This window comes from Corvus hawaiiensis, chromosome 3 (genome assembly GCF_020740725.1).
Source record: "Corvus hawaiiensis isolate bCorHaw1 chromosome 3, bCorHaw1.pri.cur, whole genome shotgun sequence".
NCBI lineage: Eukaryota > Metazoa > Chordata > Aves > Passeriformes > Corvidae > Corvus > Corvus hawaiiensis.
The window spans coordinates 120,597,807-120,614,494 of record NC_063215.1 but is presented as its reverse complement, the minus strand read 5'-3'; the positions used below and the strand labels follow the sequence as shown (position 1 = coordinate 120,614,494).

The window sequence follows — 16,688 nt, the reverse complement described above, 5'->3', positions numbered from 1 at the left end:
CCGGGATTTGGGACCGCTGGGGGCGGGGGTAGGCCGCGTTGCCTAGCAACGCCCGGCGCGCTTCGCGGCGTCACTTCCGGCGCGCCGCCGCCTCAGCCGGGGCGGGCCGGGGTCGTGGCGCGTCAGCGCTTCCGGCCGCGCCCGGGGCTGAGCGGGAGCCGCGGCCGGGAACGGACCGGGAGCGAACTGGGAACAAACCGGGAACGGGTCGGGAACGGTGAGTGCGGGAGCCATGGCGGGCTGGCCCTGCCCGCCGCCTTTTTCTCCCGTCTTTCCCCCTTTATTGCCCCCCTCTTCTCTTTTTCCCCTCCTCTTTCCTCCCCCTTTCTTTTCTTCTCCCCGTCTTTCTCCCCCTTCCCCTCCTTGTTTCCCCCCTTTCCTCCCCTTCTTTCCCCCGCCTCTTCTTTTCCCCCAGCCCAGCATTCCCGTGTGATCCAGGGCCCTTTCCAAAAGGGATTGGAAGTGGGCACTGGGGGTGGTTCTCCATGATTCCAGCAGCAGCCACCTGGGAATCCTCTCCCCGTTCCCCTTTGGGCTGGAGCTTCTTGCCTCTTTCCGGCTAGTTTTGCCTCTGGAAGAGGAGGTATTCCTGGGAAATGAACAGTGCTCAGATGGGAGTTAGAGGGTCAGTTGTGAAATGACACGAGAAGTAGTTAAAAATCATTTTTATTGGGGTAAAAAAGTGGCGTTTTGGTAGCACTGATTGCTTATAAAGCACTGGGTGAGACATCACTTCATTCCCAGCAAATGGAAAGAAATTCCTTAAATTCCACTAGGAACAGGGTTCAGCCCCACAGATTCCTCAGAGCACCTTCAAATCCATTAGAAATGCAGCTTCTTCTGGGGTCAGACATTTGGGAAAGCACCCCAAAACTTCAGTTCTTTTACAAACTTTGGAGCAGCTTCAGACATTCCCAGGAAATAGGGCCCAGTGGAAGGTTGGAAATGGGCCTTCAAAATGTGCAGGCTGCGAGTCCATTGTGAGGCATTCCTGCCATTTTGGGGGTTTTCAGTGTGTGGATACGATTATCCATCATGAAAGAGCTTGGGATTTTGTGTGGAGATCATTTTCAGGCAGAGTTTTTGGGATTGCAGTTAACTTTTGCTCAATCTTGCCTTCCTTTTATTGCCTGGTGAGGCCAGCAATCATTCCTTCATTCCAGGTGCCTTAACTTGGATCCAGCTCTGTTTGCTCCATCCCTGTCCCAGCCTCTGACAGTCCAAAGGGTTTCACGGAAACACCAGGGTTGGGATTTAAGCTCAGATTCGCTCCATGGTTTTGTTGAGGAGTCGGAGATCGGTCCAAGGTTGGATGAAACGATCTCGGAGCTCTTTCCAACCTCGGCGATTCCATGAAACTCAAACCCCAGCCGCCGCGAACCTTCGGAATTCCGCTGGCTGACGCGGGCTCTCGTTAGCAGGGAGAAGAAAGATGGAAAGCAATCCTGTTCTGCTGGAATCCAAGTCCTCTCCCATCAACCTGCTGAACGAGATGCAGCAGCTGCGGCTGCTGGGCCACCTGTGCGACGTCACGGTGAGCGTGGAGTACCAGGGCGTCCGCGCGGAATTCCCAGCGCACAAGGCCGTGCTGGCCGCCACCAGCAAGTTCTTCAAGGAGGTTTTCCTCAACGAGAAATCCGTGGATGGCCCCCGGAGCAACGTGTTCCTCAACGAGGTGCAGGTGGCGGATTTCGCCTCCTTCCTGGAATTCGTGTACACGGCGCGCGTGGAGGTGGAGGAGGACAGGGTGCAGCGCATGCTGGAGATCGCCGAGAAGCTCAAGTGCCTGGATCTCTCCGAGACCTGCTTCCAGCTGAAGAAGCAGATGCTGGAATCCGTGCTGCTGGAGCTGCAGAACTTCTCGGAATCGCAGAATTCCGAGGAGGAAAGCGCCGCCCACCCGAGCGCCGCGCCCGCAGCAGAGGCCGAGCGGGACCCTCCGGATTCTTCCATGGCCAGGCCAGGCCACGGAGCATCTCCCGAGGGGCCGGCTGCCAAATCCAAGGAGAAGATGGACAAGAAGAAGGAAGTGCTGAAGGCCCCTTACGCCAAGATCCGCAGGGCGAGCGGGCGGCTGGCCGGCAGGAAGGTGTTCGTGGAGATCCCGAAGAAAAAATACACCCGGAGGCTGCGGGAGCAGCAGCGGAACGCCGAGGAGGAAAAGCAGCCCGAGGGCGAGGCGGGAGAGCAGGAGCAGGAGGAGAACTCCGGCAAACCTGAGGGCTCCTCTGCGGAAAACCTCCCCAAAGGCGAGGAGGACAGGAAGAAGCGCGGCGGCGCCTTCAAGTGCGGCACGTGCGAGAAGGAATTCCTGTACGAGAAGAGCTTCCTGAAGCACATCCAGCAGAGCCACGGCATCGCCTCGGCGCTGGAGTTCCGCTGCGAGACGTGCGCGCAGACCTTCGCCAACCGCTGCAACCTGCGCAGCCACCAGCGGCACGTGCACAGCAGCGAGCGCCGCTTCCCCTGCGAGCTCTGCGCCAAGCGCTTCAAGAGGAAGAAGGACGTCAAGAGGCACATCCTGCAGGTGCACGAGGGCGGCGGGGAGCGCCACCAGTGCCACCAGTGCGGGAAAGGCCTCAGCTCCAGGACGGCGCTGCGGCTCCACGAGAGGACGCACACGGGCCACAAGCCCTACGGCTGCCCCGAGTGCGAGGCCAAGTTCTCGCAGCCTTCAGCGCTGAAAACGCACATGAGGTAGGAGCAGCTTTGCCCGGACTTGGGGCGCGGCCCTGAGCCTCCCAAATCCCTGTTGTCATGTGGGGTGCAGCCCTCAGGGCTTCCCAAATCCCTGTTTCCTCCTCATGTGGGATTCAGCCCTCAGCGCCTCCCAAATCCCTGTTTTCTCCTCATGTGGGATTCAGCCCTCAGCGCCTCCCAAATCCCTGTTTCCTCCTCATGTGGGATTCAGCCCTCAGAGCCTCACAAATCCCTGTTTTCTCCTCATGTGGGGTGCAGCCCCCAGAGCCTCCCAGATCCCTGTTTTCTCCTCATGTGGGGTGCAGCCCTCAGCGCCTCCCAAATCCCTGTTGGCATGTGGGGTGCAGCCCTCAGGGCTTCCCAAATCCCTGTTTTCTCCTCATGTGGGGTGCAGCCCTCAGAGCCTCCCAAATCCCTGTTTCCTCCTCATGTGGGGTGCAGCCCTCAGTGCCTCCCAAATCCCTGTTTTCTCCTCATGGGTTCAGCCCTCAGGGCTTCCCAAATCCCTGTTTTCTCCTCATGTGGGGTGCAGCCCCCAGTGCCTCCCAAATCCCTGTTTTCTCCCGATGTGGGGTGCAGCCCTCAGTGCCTCCCAAATCCCTGTTTTCTCCTCATATCCTGTGTGGGCCAGGACTGTGCTGCAGAGAAATGTGGGTGGGATTCCTCCAGCACATCCTTAGACTCAATACAAAGACAAGTGTGGAAATATTTGGGAAGGATGTGGCGGGGTTTTCAATGGGAAAATGCCAGATTTGGGGGCGAAGCAGGGAAAACAATGGATCTGGGAATAGGAGGAGGTGGCGCGTTACTGATGTCACCCACACGGAGCTGATGCGGCACCCGCTGGGTTTTATCTGTCCCAGGGTGGTTTTATCAGGGCAAAAATCATCTCTGAGGGGTTTTCACCCGATTTTATCCCTTATTTTACCTGTTTTAGGGCAAGAATCATCTCTGAGGGGTTTTAATCTGATTTATCTGATTTAATCTGATTTATCAGATTTAATCTGATTTATCAGTTGTTTTATCTCCCTCGGGGCATTTTTATGAGGGCAAAAATCATCTCCGAGGGGTTGAACTTGATTTTATCAACTTTATCTTTCCGAGGGCATTTTTATCACAGCAGAATCATCCCTGAGGGGTTTTAGCCTGATTTTATCCCTTATTTTACCTGCCTCAGGGCAGAGCCCTTTTTCATGAGGGCAAACATGATCTCTGAGGGGGTTAACCTGATTTTATCAGTTATTTTATCTGTTCCAGGGCGTTTTTATCAGGGTAAAAATAATTTCTGAGGGACTTTACCCTGATTTTATCAGTTATTTTCTGTGTCTTAGGGCAGGCATTTTGATCAGGGCAAAAAAAATCATCCCTGAGGGGTTGAAGCTGATTTTATCACTTCTTATATCTGTCTCAGGGCATGTTATCAAAGCTAAATCATCTCTGCGTGGTTTGACATGATTTTATCCACTTTATCCTCGTGAGGGCATTTTTATCAGGGCAAGAATCATCTCTGAGGGGGTTTAACCTGATTTTATCGGTTATTTTATCTGTCTTGGGCCAGAGACATTTTTCTGAGGGCAAAAATCATTTCTGAAGGGCTTGAGCCTGATTTTTTTCAGGGAAAAGACATTTTTATCAGGGCAAAAATCACCTAGGAAGGGCTTGGGGCTGGTTTTATCCCTTTTTTTCTCTTTCTTGGGGCATTTTTACCAGGGAAAAGTCCTCTCTGAGGGGTTAAACCGGATTTTTTTTTTATGTTCCCAGAGCCCTTTCAGGAATTTTGGACACTGGCATCTCAGTGCTGCCTTAATTTGGGTGTGCTGGGAATTTCTCCTCCTTTGGGATCTATTTTGCCCCGTGGATGTGCCTCTCCAGGAAAAGCAGCCATCCCAACCCCCTGAGGAGCTTTCCCTCACATCCCAAAGGGTCGGGCGCCACAGCCTGGAGAGAATTTTTTAAATCTGGCTGCTTTCCCCCTTGAAAAACTCAGTTTCACCGTAACATTCTTGGATGTGGGCGTTGATCCAGCAGTAAGGATCAGTGGGAATGAGGGAAGGGTTCATCCTGGAGTTGGAACATTCCTTTTTCCTTGCAGGATCCACACGGGGGAGAAGCCCTTTGTGTGTGACGAGTGTGGGGCCCGCTTCACCCAGAACCACATGCTCATCTACCACAGGCGCTGCCACACAGGTGAGGCTGCAAAACTGGGAGAAACCAATCCCAGCCATTCCAGGGAGATGGAAAATGCTGCTTTTTGGCCGTGTTTTTATGGATAAAATGACATCTCGTCGTCTCTTAGGTGGGATTTGCCTGAGAAAGGTTCCCAAGGATGTCCTGTGATTTTAAGCTGAGCGAGGGTTGATTTAAATTGGATTTTGGGAAGAAATTCCTCCCTGTGAGAGCAGTGAGGCCCTGGAACAGTTTCCCCAGAGAAACTGTTGCTGCCCCATCCCTGGAATTGTTCCAGGCCAAGTTGGGAACAAGTTCCAGGCTTGGAGCAACCTGGGATAGAGGAAGGTTTCCCTGCCCATAGAATGGTTTGGAGCTGGGTGACATTTAAATGTCCCCACAGTGAGGCCACGCTCCGGAATTTCTGTGGGATATTTAAGAGCATTCCCAAAGCTCTGCTGGTTTAATCCTCCTTTTCCCCCTTTTTTAGGGGAAAGGCCTTTCATGTGTGAAACCTGTGGGAAGAGCTTTGCCTCCAAGGAATACTTGAAGCACCACAACCGGATCCACACGGGATCCAAGCCCTTCAAGTGTGAGGTTTGCTTCCGGACCTTTGCCCAGCGGAATTCCCTGTACCAGCACATCAAAGTCCACACAGGTAGGATGGATTTGTTCCTTTTCTTGGATACACCCCTCACCACGGCAATATTCCAGCCAGGAATTCTCAGCCAGGTTTTTTCCCCCGCGTGCACGCCTTGATGTGTCATGTCCTCCCCTCCTCCCACTAGTCCTGCGTGACAGCAGTTCCCTGGCACGCTTCCGTAGGCCGTGGAGATGCCGGGATCGTTGGGGATGGAGAGCTCTGGTTTAGCTGGGGAAGGAGGAAAACTCCAGACAGGGAGTTTGTGGGGTGTTTGGAGCGATCCCAGGGCTGGGAGCGGCGTGGGGGTTCTTGCTCAGAGACGGGTGAATAAAGAGGAGGAATACCTGGATTCTGGGCAGGACTTGAGCCTGTCACGGAAAATCCATGGGAAATCTGTGGAAAAGCGGAGCGGCAGCACGGCTTCATGGGGCTGGGAGGAAGCTGCTGCCTCCAGCTGGGTCGCAATGTGACAACACTGGTACCACCGGGATGTTTTCCCTGCCATCCGGGGCTCGCTGGGCGTTCCCGAGCCGCAGCAGCCCGTGCCCAGCCCGCACCCCGTGCCGTGTTCCCAGGGGAGCGGCCGTACTGCTGTGACCAGTGCGGGAAGCAGTTCACGCAGCTGAACGCGCTGCAGCGGCACCACCGCATCCACACCGGCGAGAAGCCCTTCATGTGCAACGCCTGCGGCAGGACCTTCACCGACAAATCCACGCTGCGCCGCCACACCTCGGTACGATCCCGCCCTCCCGGAGCGCCTTCCGGGCCTGCCACAGCCCGTGGGCTGACGGGTCAAGCGTGGGTGGGGCTTCCAGTTCTGGGGGAAGCGGGGATGTTGGGAAGGAATTCTTCCCTGGCACAGTTTTCCCAGAAAACCTGTGGCTTCCACATCCCTGGAAGTGTTCAAAACCAGGTTGGATGGGGCTTGGAGCGATGTGGGATAGTGGGAGGTGTCCCCAGATCACCTTTAAGGTCCCTTCCCACCCAAACCATCCCATGGCTCCAAAACAAAGACCTTTCCTACCAGCGTCAAATACAAGCTTGACCCAAACTTTGCCTTGTCATCCCGTATCCAACGTTCTCTCCCCTGGTTATCCCTTTGCAGATCCATGATAAAAACACCCCCTGGAAGTCCTTCCTGGTCATCGTGGAAGGAGCCGCCAAGAACGACGAGGGGCACAAAACGGAGCTTCCCGACGAGGAATACGAGGTGTCCCCCAAAATCCCGGAAAAGCTGCTGGCCTTCCCAGAGAACAGCCCCTACCAGGGCCTGGCAGCCGGCCCGGGAAGCGGGAATTCCGGCACGGACTGTAAGGCCCCGGGAGCACAGGAGTCTCTGCTGGGAGAGCTCAGCGTGCTCCACACGCAGACGGACTCCGGGCAGCCCCAGCTCCATGCCCTGGTGAACATGGAATAACTGGGGACTGCCTCCCGCTCCTTAGGCTGCACCCCTTGTACAGTCCTTGGCCCGAGGGAAGCTGGGGAAGAGTGGATTTCCAGCTTTCCTCTGGAAATTCCTTCCCCAGCTCCATCTCCTGTGGTCGGGCAGGGTGGCACCACGCCGGGGAATTTGTGGGAGTTGATTCCCTGGGAATTCAGGGGGTGGCTCAGGGACCTTGGTGGTGCAGGTTTGTTTTCCAGGGAATTCAGTGCCACATGGACAATCAGGAGAACCGATGTGTCTCCGTGACATTCGCTGCGTTTTCCCCAGTGGAATTTCACCCAGGAAAAGTCTGGCTAAATTTGCTTTTCAGGAAATGCTGGTTTCTCTCTGCTTTTGCCAAAGATCCCAAAGAGTGGGAGCAGCTTTGGAGTTTCATTCCAGGAGTTCGGAGTCTCTGAGCAGCGAGAGGGGCAGGTGGGAGCCAAGCGCTGCTTCCTTGGTTTTACAATTCCACGGAAGCTGGAGCAGTCTGGCACTTGGATCCTGTCACTTCTCACCTTCCAGCTGCTCCAGCTCCCATGGAATTGGGCACTTAGGAGACCAAAACATCTCCTGGAGAAAAGTCTGGGAAAAGGCTCAGTTCAGAGGCTTTTGCCGCTCCATTTTCGTGGAATAGGATTTGGGGGATTTTCCCTGGGCAGGGAGGGAGCCTCGGAGTGTTGTCTCCTGTTCTTTGGGAACAGCAGCTCGCTGCTACGGTGCAATGCTCCAGACCTCGGGATCGGTTTCCCAGTGTCAAAACCCGCAGCTCTTCCCATTCCTTTCCCCGTTTCTTTGCCTGTTCCTGTAGTATTCCCACCGAGATTCCTCAGCTGAAGCTGGGAGCAGAACTTTGGGAAAGGTAAGCACAATCCAGCCTGGTGAGGTCCAGCAATAAAGACCACAGAGGTATTTTTTGGGATAAAGGGATGGCGGAGGCGTTCTCATGGAATTCAAAGCTAGGAAAAAGGGAACTTTTGTACCGGAGTACTGGAGGGCATTTCCAAGAGGATATATTTGAGATATTTATTCCTGCTGGAGCTCAGTTATTCCCAAGGGAATGAAAGGGGTTGTAGATATATTTAAAGGCTGAGCAGTTGGATCCGGAGCCAGGGAATGTTTTGTACTCTGGGAATACACGGAAGTGAGTTGTCTGAGCTGTTCCTATTAAAATATGGAATATGGAGACCTCCCAGTGACTTGGTCATATCCAATGGGATACTTTGGGATGCTGACAGGCTCGGAAGGTCCACCTGGAGAAGATTCCCTGGAAACCTCAGAAGGGGCCTGCAGGGAAGTGGGATCCAGCAGGAAGTGAGCCTTCAGCAGGAATTGCAGTGACAGGAAAAGAAGGAGGGAAGGGCTTCCCAGTGACAGAGGGGGAATTTTGGTGGGATATTGGGAAGGAACTCTTCCCTGTCAGGGTGGGCAGGCCCTGGGAGAGTTTTCCCAGAGCAGCTGTGGCTGCTCCATCCCTGGAGTGTCCAAGGGGCTTGGAGCAAGCTGGGATAGTGGAAGGTGTCCCTGGAACAGGGTGAGCTTTAAGCTCCTTTCCCACCCAAACCATTCCGTGATTCCGAACAGGAGTTCAGGGAATCACGACTCCTCCCAGCCTCCATCATCCCACCACGCTCCAGCCTTGTGAGTTTCCCAGAAAAACCACTGCTCCCTCCTTCCATCCATGATTTTCACTTTATTCATGAACAGAGTCACACCAAACATGATATTCCTGCTAAGGCCATTTCCTTAAATAAGTTTTCCGAGTAGGGGGTGATGGAAGTGGGGCGGGAATACAGCGGGAGTGGCGGAATTGTCACCTGGGAACCGTCACAATTCACCATGGATACAGCGGAGGACATGCTGGAGCTACTCACACACAGCTACCAGGTGTAGGGATGGAGTAACAGCCCTCCTGCTCCTCCTGGCCTACAACACCCACACAGGGAACGGGAACGCAACCGAGAAACACCGGGAAAAGTGGAGCCTCCCACGCTGTGCTTCCCCTCATCCCGGCTCCCACGGTGCTGGACGCCGGACAAAGCCATTCCGAAGGGTGGGAATGGATGAACTCCGTGTGCTGCCAAGCCTGGAGCTGGGATATCCCTCCTGCCTCCCAAGCCCGGGCTTTTCCATCTCTTTGGGATGTTTGGGATGAACACAAGGACCTGTGGGAAGTACGAGATGGGGAAGGGCGGGAAAACACCAAACCAAGGAGAATTTGGCATGGATCAGGATTTTTGGTTCTCAGAACTTCAGAGCCCAGCGAGCCAAGCTCTATCCAAAGCCCAACATTCCAACCTTTTTCCAGAGGAAAGAGGGGCGGGGGCTGCCTGGAGCCTCCAGAACAGCCCTTAAGTCATGACGTCACTCTTCCCAAAGAGTGACAAATTGCACGAGCTCCCGACGCCTCCGACACATGCATGGAAAACCAGGCAGCTCCATCCTCTCTCCCTAACCACGCATCCATAAATTCCTGCAGGAATTTTTCAACCCTTCCCAAGCAAACTGCGCCTTCCCCCGGCACCCGAATTCCCACAAGGCTCCCGTGGGATCAACACCCGTGTGCAGCCGAGGGGTCGGAATTTAGGGATTGTGCCCAGCGCACGCGGAGGGACAGGTACAAAAGCAGATCCTTCCTCGGGTGGAATTCTTTGGGAAGTGGAGGGATGGGATGCACCACGAACTAAAGTGGAAAATCAATCCAAGAAAGATGGAAACCAACCAGGACCTAGGGCCGACCCCGATCCTGGCGCTCCTGGAATGCCTCTGGCGTGGCGGGGGTGTGCGGGATATTGCCAATTCCCAAAGCCTCTGGCTAGCACCGCGTCCAGAGCCCCGAATCCAAGCAGATCCAACACTTGAGAACGGGAAAACAGGAACACAACAGGCTGGAAGCGCTTACTGGTACTGTGCCGGCCTGCATGGAATATTTACATGCTGGAATCAACGGAACAGCGGGAAAACTGGGAGCTGTCAGTGCAGGCACTGGGATGAGTGGGACCAAACCCGAGGAGGAGGAGGAGGAGGAATTCTGCTCCAAGAGCTTCTCCTGCCTCGGATCCGCCCGGAGCGTCACCACAGAGCTAAAGAAACACAGGGAGCCGTGGGAGTGGGAAGCGACGAAAGAAAGCGCGGGATTGGGTCGGGAATGCCCGGGATTGGGTCGGGAATTCCCGAAAAGTCCTCGGCTGGAGGCGGGAAGGGCCCGCGGGCATCACTTGAGGTCGCCGTCGCCCTCGCCCTGGATGGTTTTCTTGATGCGCAGCAGCATCGTGGTGAGCCACTGATCCAGCCGCGAGATGGAGTCGAATTCCTTCACCTGGCACCGGCAAAAACGTGGATCAGGAAAGGGAATGAGGCTGGGATGGGAGCGGCACACGTCTGGGAATAAAGGGGAGGGAAAGGGCGGGGGGAATGCAAAGGACAATGAAGAGAAAGGGGGGAGAAACGAGGGGAAAGAAGGGGGGGAAATAATGGGAAAGGGAGAGGGGAAAACAAGGGGAAAGAGGGGAAAAGCAAGGGGAAAAGGGAAAAATAAGGGGAGAGGGAAAATTAAGGGAAAAGGGGGGAAAATAAGGGGAAAAGGGAGGGGGAAGAATAAGGGGAAAGAAGGGGGGAAAAATAATGGGAAAGTGGGGGGAAACAAGGGAAAATGAGAGAAAAGGGGAAACAAGGGGAAGGAGGAAAAAGAGGAAGGGCAAAAAAAAGGGGAAAAGGGGAAGAGAGGAAAAAGGGGAAGAAGAGAAAAGGAGGAAGAGGAGAAAGGGAACAAACCAAGGGGAAAGGGGGAAAAAACAAGGGAAAGGAAAAAAAAGGAGAAAAGAAAAACGGGGGAAAGGGAAAGAAAAGGGGGAAGGGGGGGAAACAAGGGAAAGCAGAGGGGAAAAGGGAAAAGACACAGGGCCAAGATCCTGGGAAAAGTCTCTCCAAACCCACCCCGAGCACTTTAAGCTCCTGTCAAACACCAAAGGATCCAGGCGGGATCTCAACTCTCCATGAGAAACCAGGAATGCTGAAGGAGGAAGCTGGGACCTTGCCGGAGCAGCTCTGCTCCCAGCCCCTCTCCGCGGGTTCCCAAATACTGAACAGGGCACAGCTATCCCAAAAAAGAGAGGGCAGAAGCAGCATTCCCAAGGGAATCCGTGAGTACTCACTGCCTCGGTGTAGGCCTCGCTGTTCTGCTCCTCATGGGCTTCCAGCAGTTTCTGGGAAAACACCGGGAAAAATTAGGGAATGCGCTGTTACTCCACGTGCCTGCTGCGGCATCTCATCCCAGGGAACAGAGATCCATGGAAAACACCCACCACAAACATGGCGCTGGGCCAAACCCAGGGAAAAGTGAGGCCAATGTCCTCTAAAAGATTGGGATAGAGGAGAAAAGCCCCAGAAAAGTGGGAAAGCCCCCTGGTTACTCACTTTCAATAGCTTGCATTCCCGGGAATCTGTGAACGCCGGGAACATTTCTTCATATTTCTCCAGCGCAAGCTGGAAGAGAGAAGAGATCCCTTCACGTACCATTCCCGGGTTTTCTCCCAGGATTTGCCTTCCCATCCTCAAACTCCGGGAAGTATCCACCACGTGCCAGTGGCACATCAAGAACTCCAGCCACTGCTGAGGAGGGATCAGGGGCTCTGGGGATAACGGTTCCGAGCCCACCGAGCTGCTCCCAGCAGGCTGGTGGGGAGGGCTTGGGAATTCTGGGATAACTGACCTTGGCATTCAGCTCATCCACGATGAAGTGGCACAGGGCGGCTTTGAAGAAATATTCCTTGGCGCTGTACTTGAGCAGAGGGTTATCCATGGTGTTTGTTCCCACCTGGAGAAAAAAACCGTGGAAAAAAGGGGCAGGAAAGGAAAGCCTGGATCAAACCAATTCCAATTCCACCCTGAGCCACGGGGCTGGGAATAAAAGGCATGGAAAAAATGCCAAAAGGCTGTTGGGAAGCAGGGAGGTTTCGAGCTCATCCCAAGGGAAGTCAGATGCCACTGGGCTGATCCCTGGTTGACAAGGAAATGGGAAAACAAATCCATTTGGGAAAAAGCTGCTCCGGCATGAACCCCCTGCAAGCACTGCCGGTATTCCCAGGTAAATATCCCACAAAAGGCAGAGCTGATAGATCCAGCAGGGAATTTTCTGCCAAAGGGAGCTGGAAATACATTCCTTTTCTTGGAAACACCGGAAATCACAGATGTGGCACTTGGGGACACTTGGCCGTGCCAGGGGAACAGCGGGACTCGGACCTCAGAGAGCTTTTCCAACCTAAGCAGCTCCCTGATTCCAGCAGTTTTGCCAACCCCCCGCGTGCCCTTTTCCTTGGGATTTGCCTATGCCCATGGCTGTTCCCATGGGATCTGGCTCCTGACCTGCTCGTAGATCTCGATGGCTTTCTGGTACTGCTCCAGCTGCGCCGCGTACGCCGCCACCTTCAGCAGACACTTGTTGGCTGAGCTGCAACCGCATCCCGAAAATCAGGCCCTGAATCCTGGGAATTCACCAGCCCGTGCCCCAGCACCACCCAGCACCCCTTCCCCGAGAGAAAAGCGGGAAGCCACAGCTGGGATTTAGAGGAATTCTCTCGGAATAGGCTGAATTAGAAGTGTGGTGGTTGTGGGATGCATCCCTGCTCCGGCCCTTCCCGCCGATCCCAAGGACTTGCCTGTTGGATTCCTCTCCCTTGTAATAATCCGCGGCCTGCTCGTAGTGCGCGATGGCCTGGGGACAGAAACGTGGGATCAGAAATGCCGGGATAGAGCACCCCAGGGAGCAGCACTGACATGCGGGGAGAGCGATGGGATCCAACGGAGCGGAGCCGAGGAAGGGAATCCTTGCCTGGAAAATCATCCCTAAACCCCACCCGCTTTTATCCTGCAAAACTCCAGCAGGAGATCTGCAGTGGGATTCCTGCCCAGGGAGCCTGGAAATGGGAATGAGGGAATCACTGCGGACGTGGGAAATGAAGAGGGACAGAAAACGGCTCCATGACATTCCCAAAGCGCTCTTCCAATAGGGACACCGAGGTGGGCTCTCACCGGAGCGTTCGGCACAGGGACACACCAAAAGGCTGGGAATGCTCCATGCTGGGAAAAGCACTGACTCCAAGTCAGGCCTGGATTGCACCTACACTGGGAATTCCCGGAGATGGGGATTACTGAGAGCAAGGAAATCCCAGGATGGTTTGGGTTGGGAGGGAAGATCCAGTTCCACTGGGGGAACACCTTCCACTATCCCAGGCTGCTCCAGCTTGGAAACTTCCAGAGATGGGGCAGCCAAGGCTTTCTGGGAAAGCCGTGCCGGGGCCTCCAATGATGTCACTGATGACGTCAGCAGGGATGACGTCCCCGACGTCCCCTCACCTTCTCGATGTCCACCAGCTCGGCCTCGTAGATCTCGGCGATGGTGATGTGGTGCTTGGCGGCGATGGTGAAGCGGCCCTGGGGACGGGAGGGAGGCGGGGTGAGGCGCGGCGTTCCCGGGAGGCCGCGCGGGTTCCCGGGAGCGGGCCCTTACCATGTCCGTGTAGATATCGATGGCTGCGTTTAAGCAGTTGATGGCCTCTGCAGCGTGCGTGAGAGACAACAGCGTCAGCCTCAGCCCGCTCCCAACCCCGTTCCCTGCAGCTGCTCCAGGGACACCGACTCAGCAGGGTGGCTGCAGTGACCTCGGTCCCAGCGCCCCCAGCAATTCCCAAAGGGAGCAAACACCGGGATGACCCAACCCTGAGTTTGGCCTCTGCCTCCCCCAGCACAGCAAAATTCAAGGGATCAACTCCACAACGCTGCTGTTTTCCAGGGAATTCTGGGTTTTATCCACCCTGAGTTTGTTCCCGTGTCTCCTGGGATAGTGCTGGTGGGAGGTGGGGGATTCGCTTCCAGACCTGTCTAGGGAAAATGGGATTGGAGGCTTTCCCAAAAATCCCAACCAGCTTGAAAGAATCCCAGATCCTCGATTGTCATCCCAGCAAAGGCCAGGACTGGGGAAAGCCTCGGGGACACGGCAGGGATCCCACCGGGATCCAGCCCAGGGACTGCCTGGAGCCATTCCTCAGGAAGCCCTTCCCTAAAGCCAAGCCAAACCAGGACGGAAGCTGCCGGAATTCCCAACGCCCCGCAGCATCCCCAATCCCAACAAACACCAAGGATGGTGCTGACCCTCCTGCACCATCCCAAATCTCCTGGAAAAGCAGGAATGCACCTCCGCCACCACTGAGCGTTCAACCACTGGGAACAATCCCGGATTCCGCTGCCGGATTCCGCTGCCTTACCTTGCGGATCCGCTTTTTTGTAGGCATTCCCAGCATCCACGAAGCTGGTGGCGGAGTCATGCTTGCTCTGGAGCTGCATGTGCAGCTTGGCTGCCTGGCAAAAGGCATTTCCTGCCGCTGGAAAAGAAGGAATAGCGATCCCGTGAATCCTGGGAACGAGCGGGAATGTGCCGCTTCCGGGACTCATGGAGATTCAGGGATGAGGGCTTCCCAGCAGGATCACCAGCTGTCATTTTAGAATTCATCCAAGATCCTTCAGCTTATTCCCTCTGCCCACTCTCCCAGCATTTAAGTAGGAATTGCACGGACACAGAGACCATTCCCTATGGAATAACTCACTGGAAGACGTTTGGGCACTCCAGGATCACCTGGGATCAGTGATGCCACCCCCAAATCCCAGGATTTGGACTCACCACTCCAGTTCTTGGCGATCTTGAACATGTTGGCAGCCCTGGTGTACATCTCACACGCCTCCTCCACCCGGGTGTTGCCCCTGGAATACAGCGGGAAAGCTCCTGAGGCCGGGCGGGAACACGGCTCCCGAGCCGAAATCGGGATTGGGAATCTTGGCCTCTCCAGGCTCCCTGAGGCTGATCCCGCCCCCCATGTGAGAGCACTGAAAGGGGAACGCTGGAGTTGGGGGCTCTCCCGGAATTCCGAGATGCTAAAGGTCAGCGTTTTTGGTAAGGGAATGCAGATTTTTCATGGAACTCCTGGAAAAAAGGAGGTTCCGGGGGGACCTCCTCGCTCTCCGTAAGTCCCTGACAGGAGCCAGGTGGGATCGAGTTCTGCTCGCATGGAAAAAAAGGAACCCCAGAATCCCTAAGGCTGGAAACCCCTCAAGCCCACGAATCCAACATTCCCCCACAATCCACGTCCCCAGGCGCCCCATCCACGCTGCTCTTCAATCCACCTCACAGCAGCGATTATTCCGTTTTCTTTCCCATCCCTTGGGAATTCTGGTGCTTTTCTCCCCTCCCTCTCTCCCTCTGGCAGCCGAGCCCGGTTGGCTTGGAAGTGCAGGCGGGATTTTTGGATCCCTCCTTGCCCTTGGAAGCCGCCTCTGGCACGAGCCGAAGCCAACGGTGGCAGCACCGAGGAATGCTACACCCGGAGAGGCCTCTGGAATGGGCAGGTCCCAGCCTTTTCATCCCAAAAACCTAAAACTAAAGGAATAACAGCGCTTGTGCAAGGTGGTGGAGCAATTCCAGGAGGAGCCCAGGCAGGAAGCGGGCACTGGGAGGCCTGGACATCCCGTTTGCCGGGACGATGCCAAGAGCCGAGTCACCCCCCCATCCTCTCCTTCCTCTTTTTTTCCCTCCAGCTATTTTTAGCCCTGAAAATTAAAAATTCCCCTCTCGAAATCTCTGCCCGTTCCCTCCAAGGATTTTCAGGAATTTGCCGCCCGGATTACGCCCCTGGAGCAGGCCCTGCCTGATTAATCTGCTGGAATCTGGCCGGGGAGGAATTTCTATTTAAAACTTGGGAGTTTTAGGGCGGCCGCAGCCGATTTTTCCTGGCTGATGGATACAAACCTCCAGGCCTTCGCGGAGCATCGCTCCGGGAATGCTCTTCCCTTAAAAAAAACTAAGGAAAAGAGGGACTGAGGTGGCCAAACCATCCCGTTTCCAGACACACCCCCAGGAACAGCGAGGCTCGAGCAGCCAGGCCCAGGGAAAAGGAAGCTCTGCCATTTTCTGGGATAGCGCCGGCCGCAACCCCGGGGTGCCGGTGTTCCCTGGGATTTCGGGAGAGCCCGTCCCCGCCAGGGCGAATCCCGGCGTTGCCGGGAGATGATTCCCCCGGGATAAAGCCGGGCCGCGGGCGGAGGACGGGAGCCGCAGAGGCCGAGCGCGCTCGGCACATCCCTGAGGCCATGGGCGGCCAGGAGGGGCTGCTCCGGGGAGAGCGGGCTTTGGATCGGGATGGGAGCGCTCCGTGCGCCCTGACAGGGATAAGGGAGACCCTCACCCACACCGCGGGGGAGGAGCTGGGAAAAAGGGGGAACAGATTGCGAAGGGGAGGATGGACGTGGGGAAGGGGGGCTGGAAATAGGGAAGGGGCGGATGTAGGAGACGGGAGGGGGGCAGGGGCTCGGGGTGGGGGGGGGATCCAGGAGCTGAAGGGGAGCGGGAGCTGGGAATGGGGGTGCGAAGGGGCTGGAAGGCGGCGGGCAGGAGCTGGAGAGGGGGATCCAGGAGCCGGGAAAGGGGGGAGATGCAGGAGGTTGGCCGGGGGATGCGGAATGCGGGAAGGGTGATGCGGGAGCCGCTCACCCGAAGAGCCCCCGCAGGAAGGAGTGCGAGCCCTTGACGCGCTTCTCGGCCTCGGCCATGAGCTGCACGGCCTCCCGCTCCTTCCCGGCGCTGTCCATGGCTCGCGCTTTCCCTGCTCGTCTCTCCTTCCTCTCCGCTCCTTCCTCCTCCTCCTCCGCCGCGGCACCGGGAGCGCGGCGGGCGCGTGCGCGGGGCGGGGCGCGCGCAGGATGCGGGAT

The 16,688-nt window shown here is 56.0% G+C and overlaps 2 protein-coding genes across 3 annotated transcripts; one reads left to right on the top strand and one right to left on the bottom strand.

Annotated features, from left to right (window-relative positions):
- Positions 1–92: 92 nt before the first annotated feature.
- Positions 93–8,118, top strand: GZF1 (GDNF inducible zinc finger protein 1). Its single transcript, XM_048298040.1, has 6 exons — positions 93–217; positions 1,422–2,697; positions 4,793–4,887; positions 5,357–5,524; positions 6,085–6,242; positions 6,615–8,118. Exons 2-6 carry the CDS (start codon positions 1,433–1,435, stop codon positions 6,924–6,926), a joined length of 1,998 nt encoding a protein of 665 aa, XP_048153997.1. The 5' UTR covers positions 93–217; positions 1,422–1,432; the 3' UTR covers positions 6,927–8,118.
- A 487-nt stretch (positions 8,119–8,605) lies between these two features.
- On the bottom strand, positions 8,606–16,657 carry NAPB (NSF attachment protein beta). Of its 2 annotated transcripts, XM_048298066.1 has the most exons (11): positions 16,471–16,657; positions 14,608–14,687; positions 14,195–14,311; positions 13,441–13,487; positions 13,287–13,364; positions 12,590–12,645; positions 12,297–12,381; positions 11,644–11,748; positions 11,349–11,417; positions 11,087–11,137; positions 8,606–10,251 (listed from the first exon to the last, which is right to left on the bottom strand). In XM_048298066.1, exons 1-11 carry the CDS (start codon positions 16,566–16,568, stop codon positions 10,147–10,149), a joined length of 891 nt encoding a protein of 296 aa, XP_048154023.1. In that variant the 5' UTR covers positions 16,569–16,657; the 3' UTR covers positions 8,606–10,146. The 2 variants fall into 2 exon arrangements, with proteins under 2 accessions (XP_048154023.1, XP_048154025.1); XM_048298068.1 differs by lacking the exons at positions 13,441–13,487; positions 14,608–14,687; positions 16,471–16,657 and having other exon boundaries at positions 14,195–14,254.
- Positions 16,658–16,688: the final 31 nt, after the last annotated feature.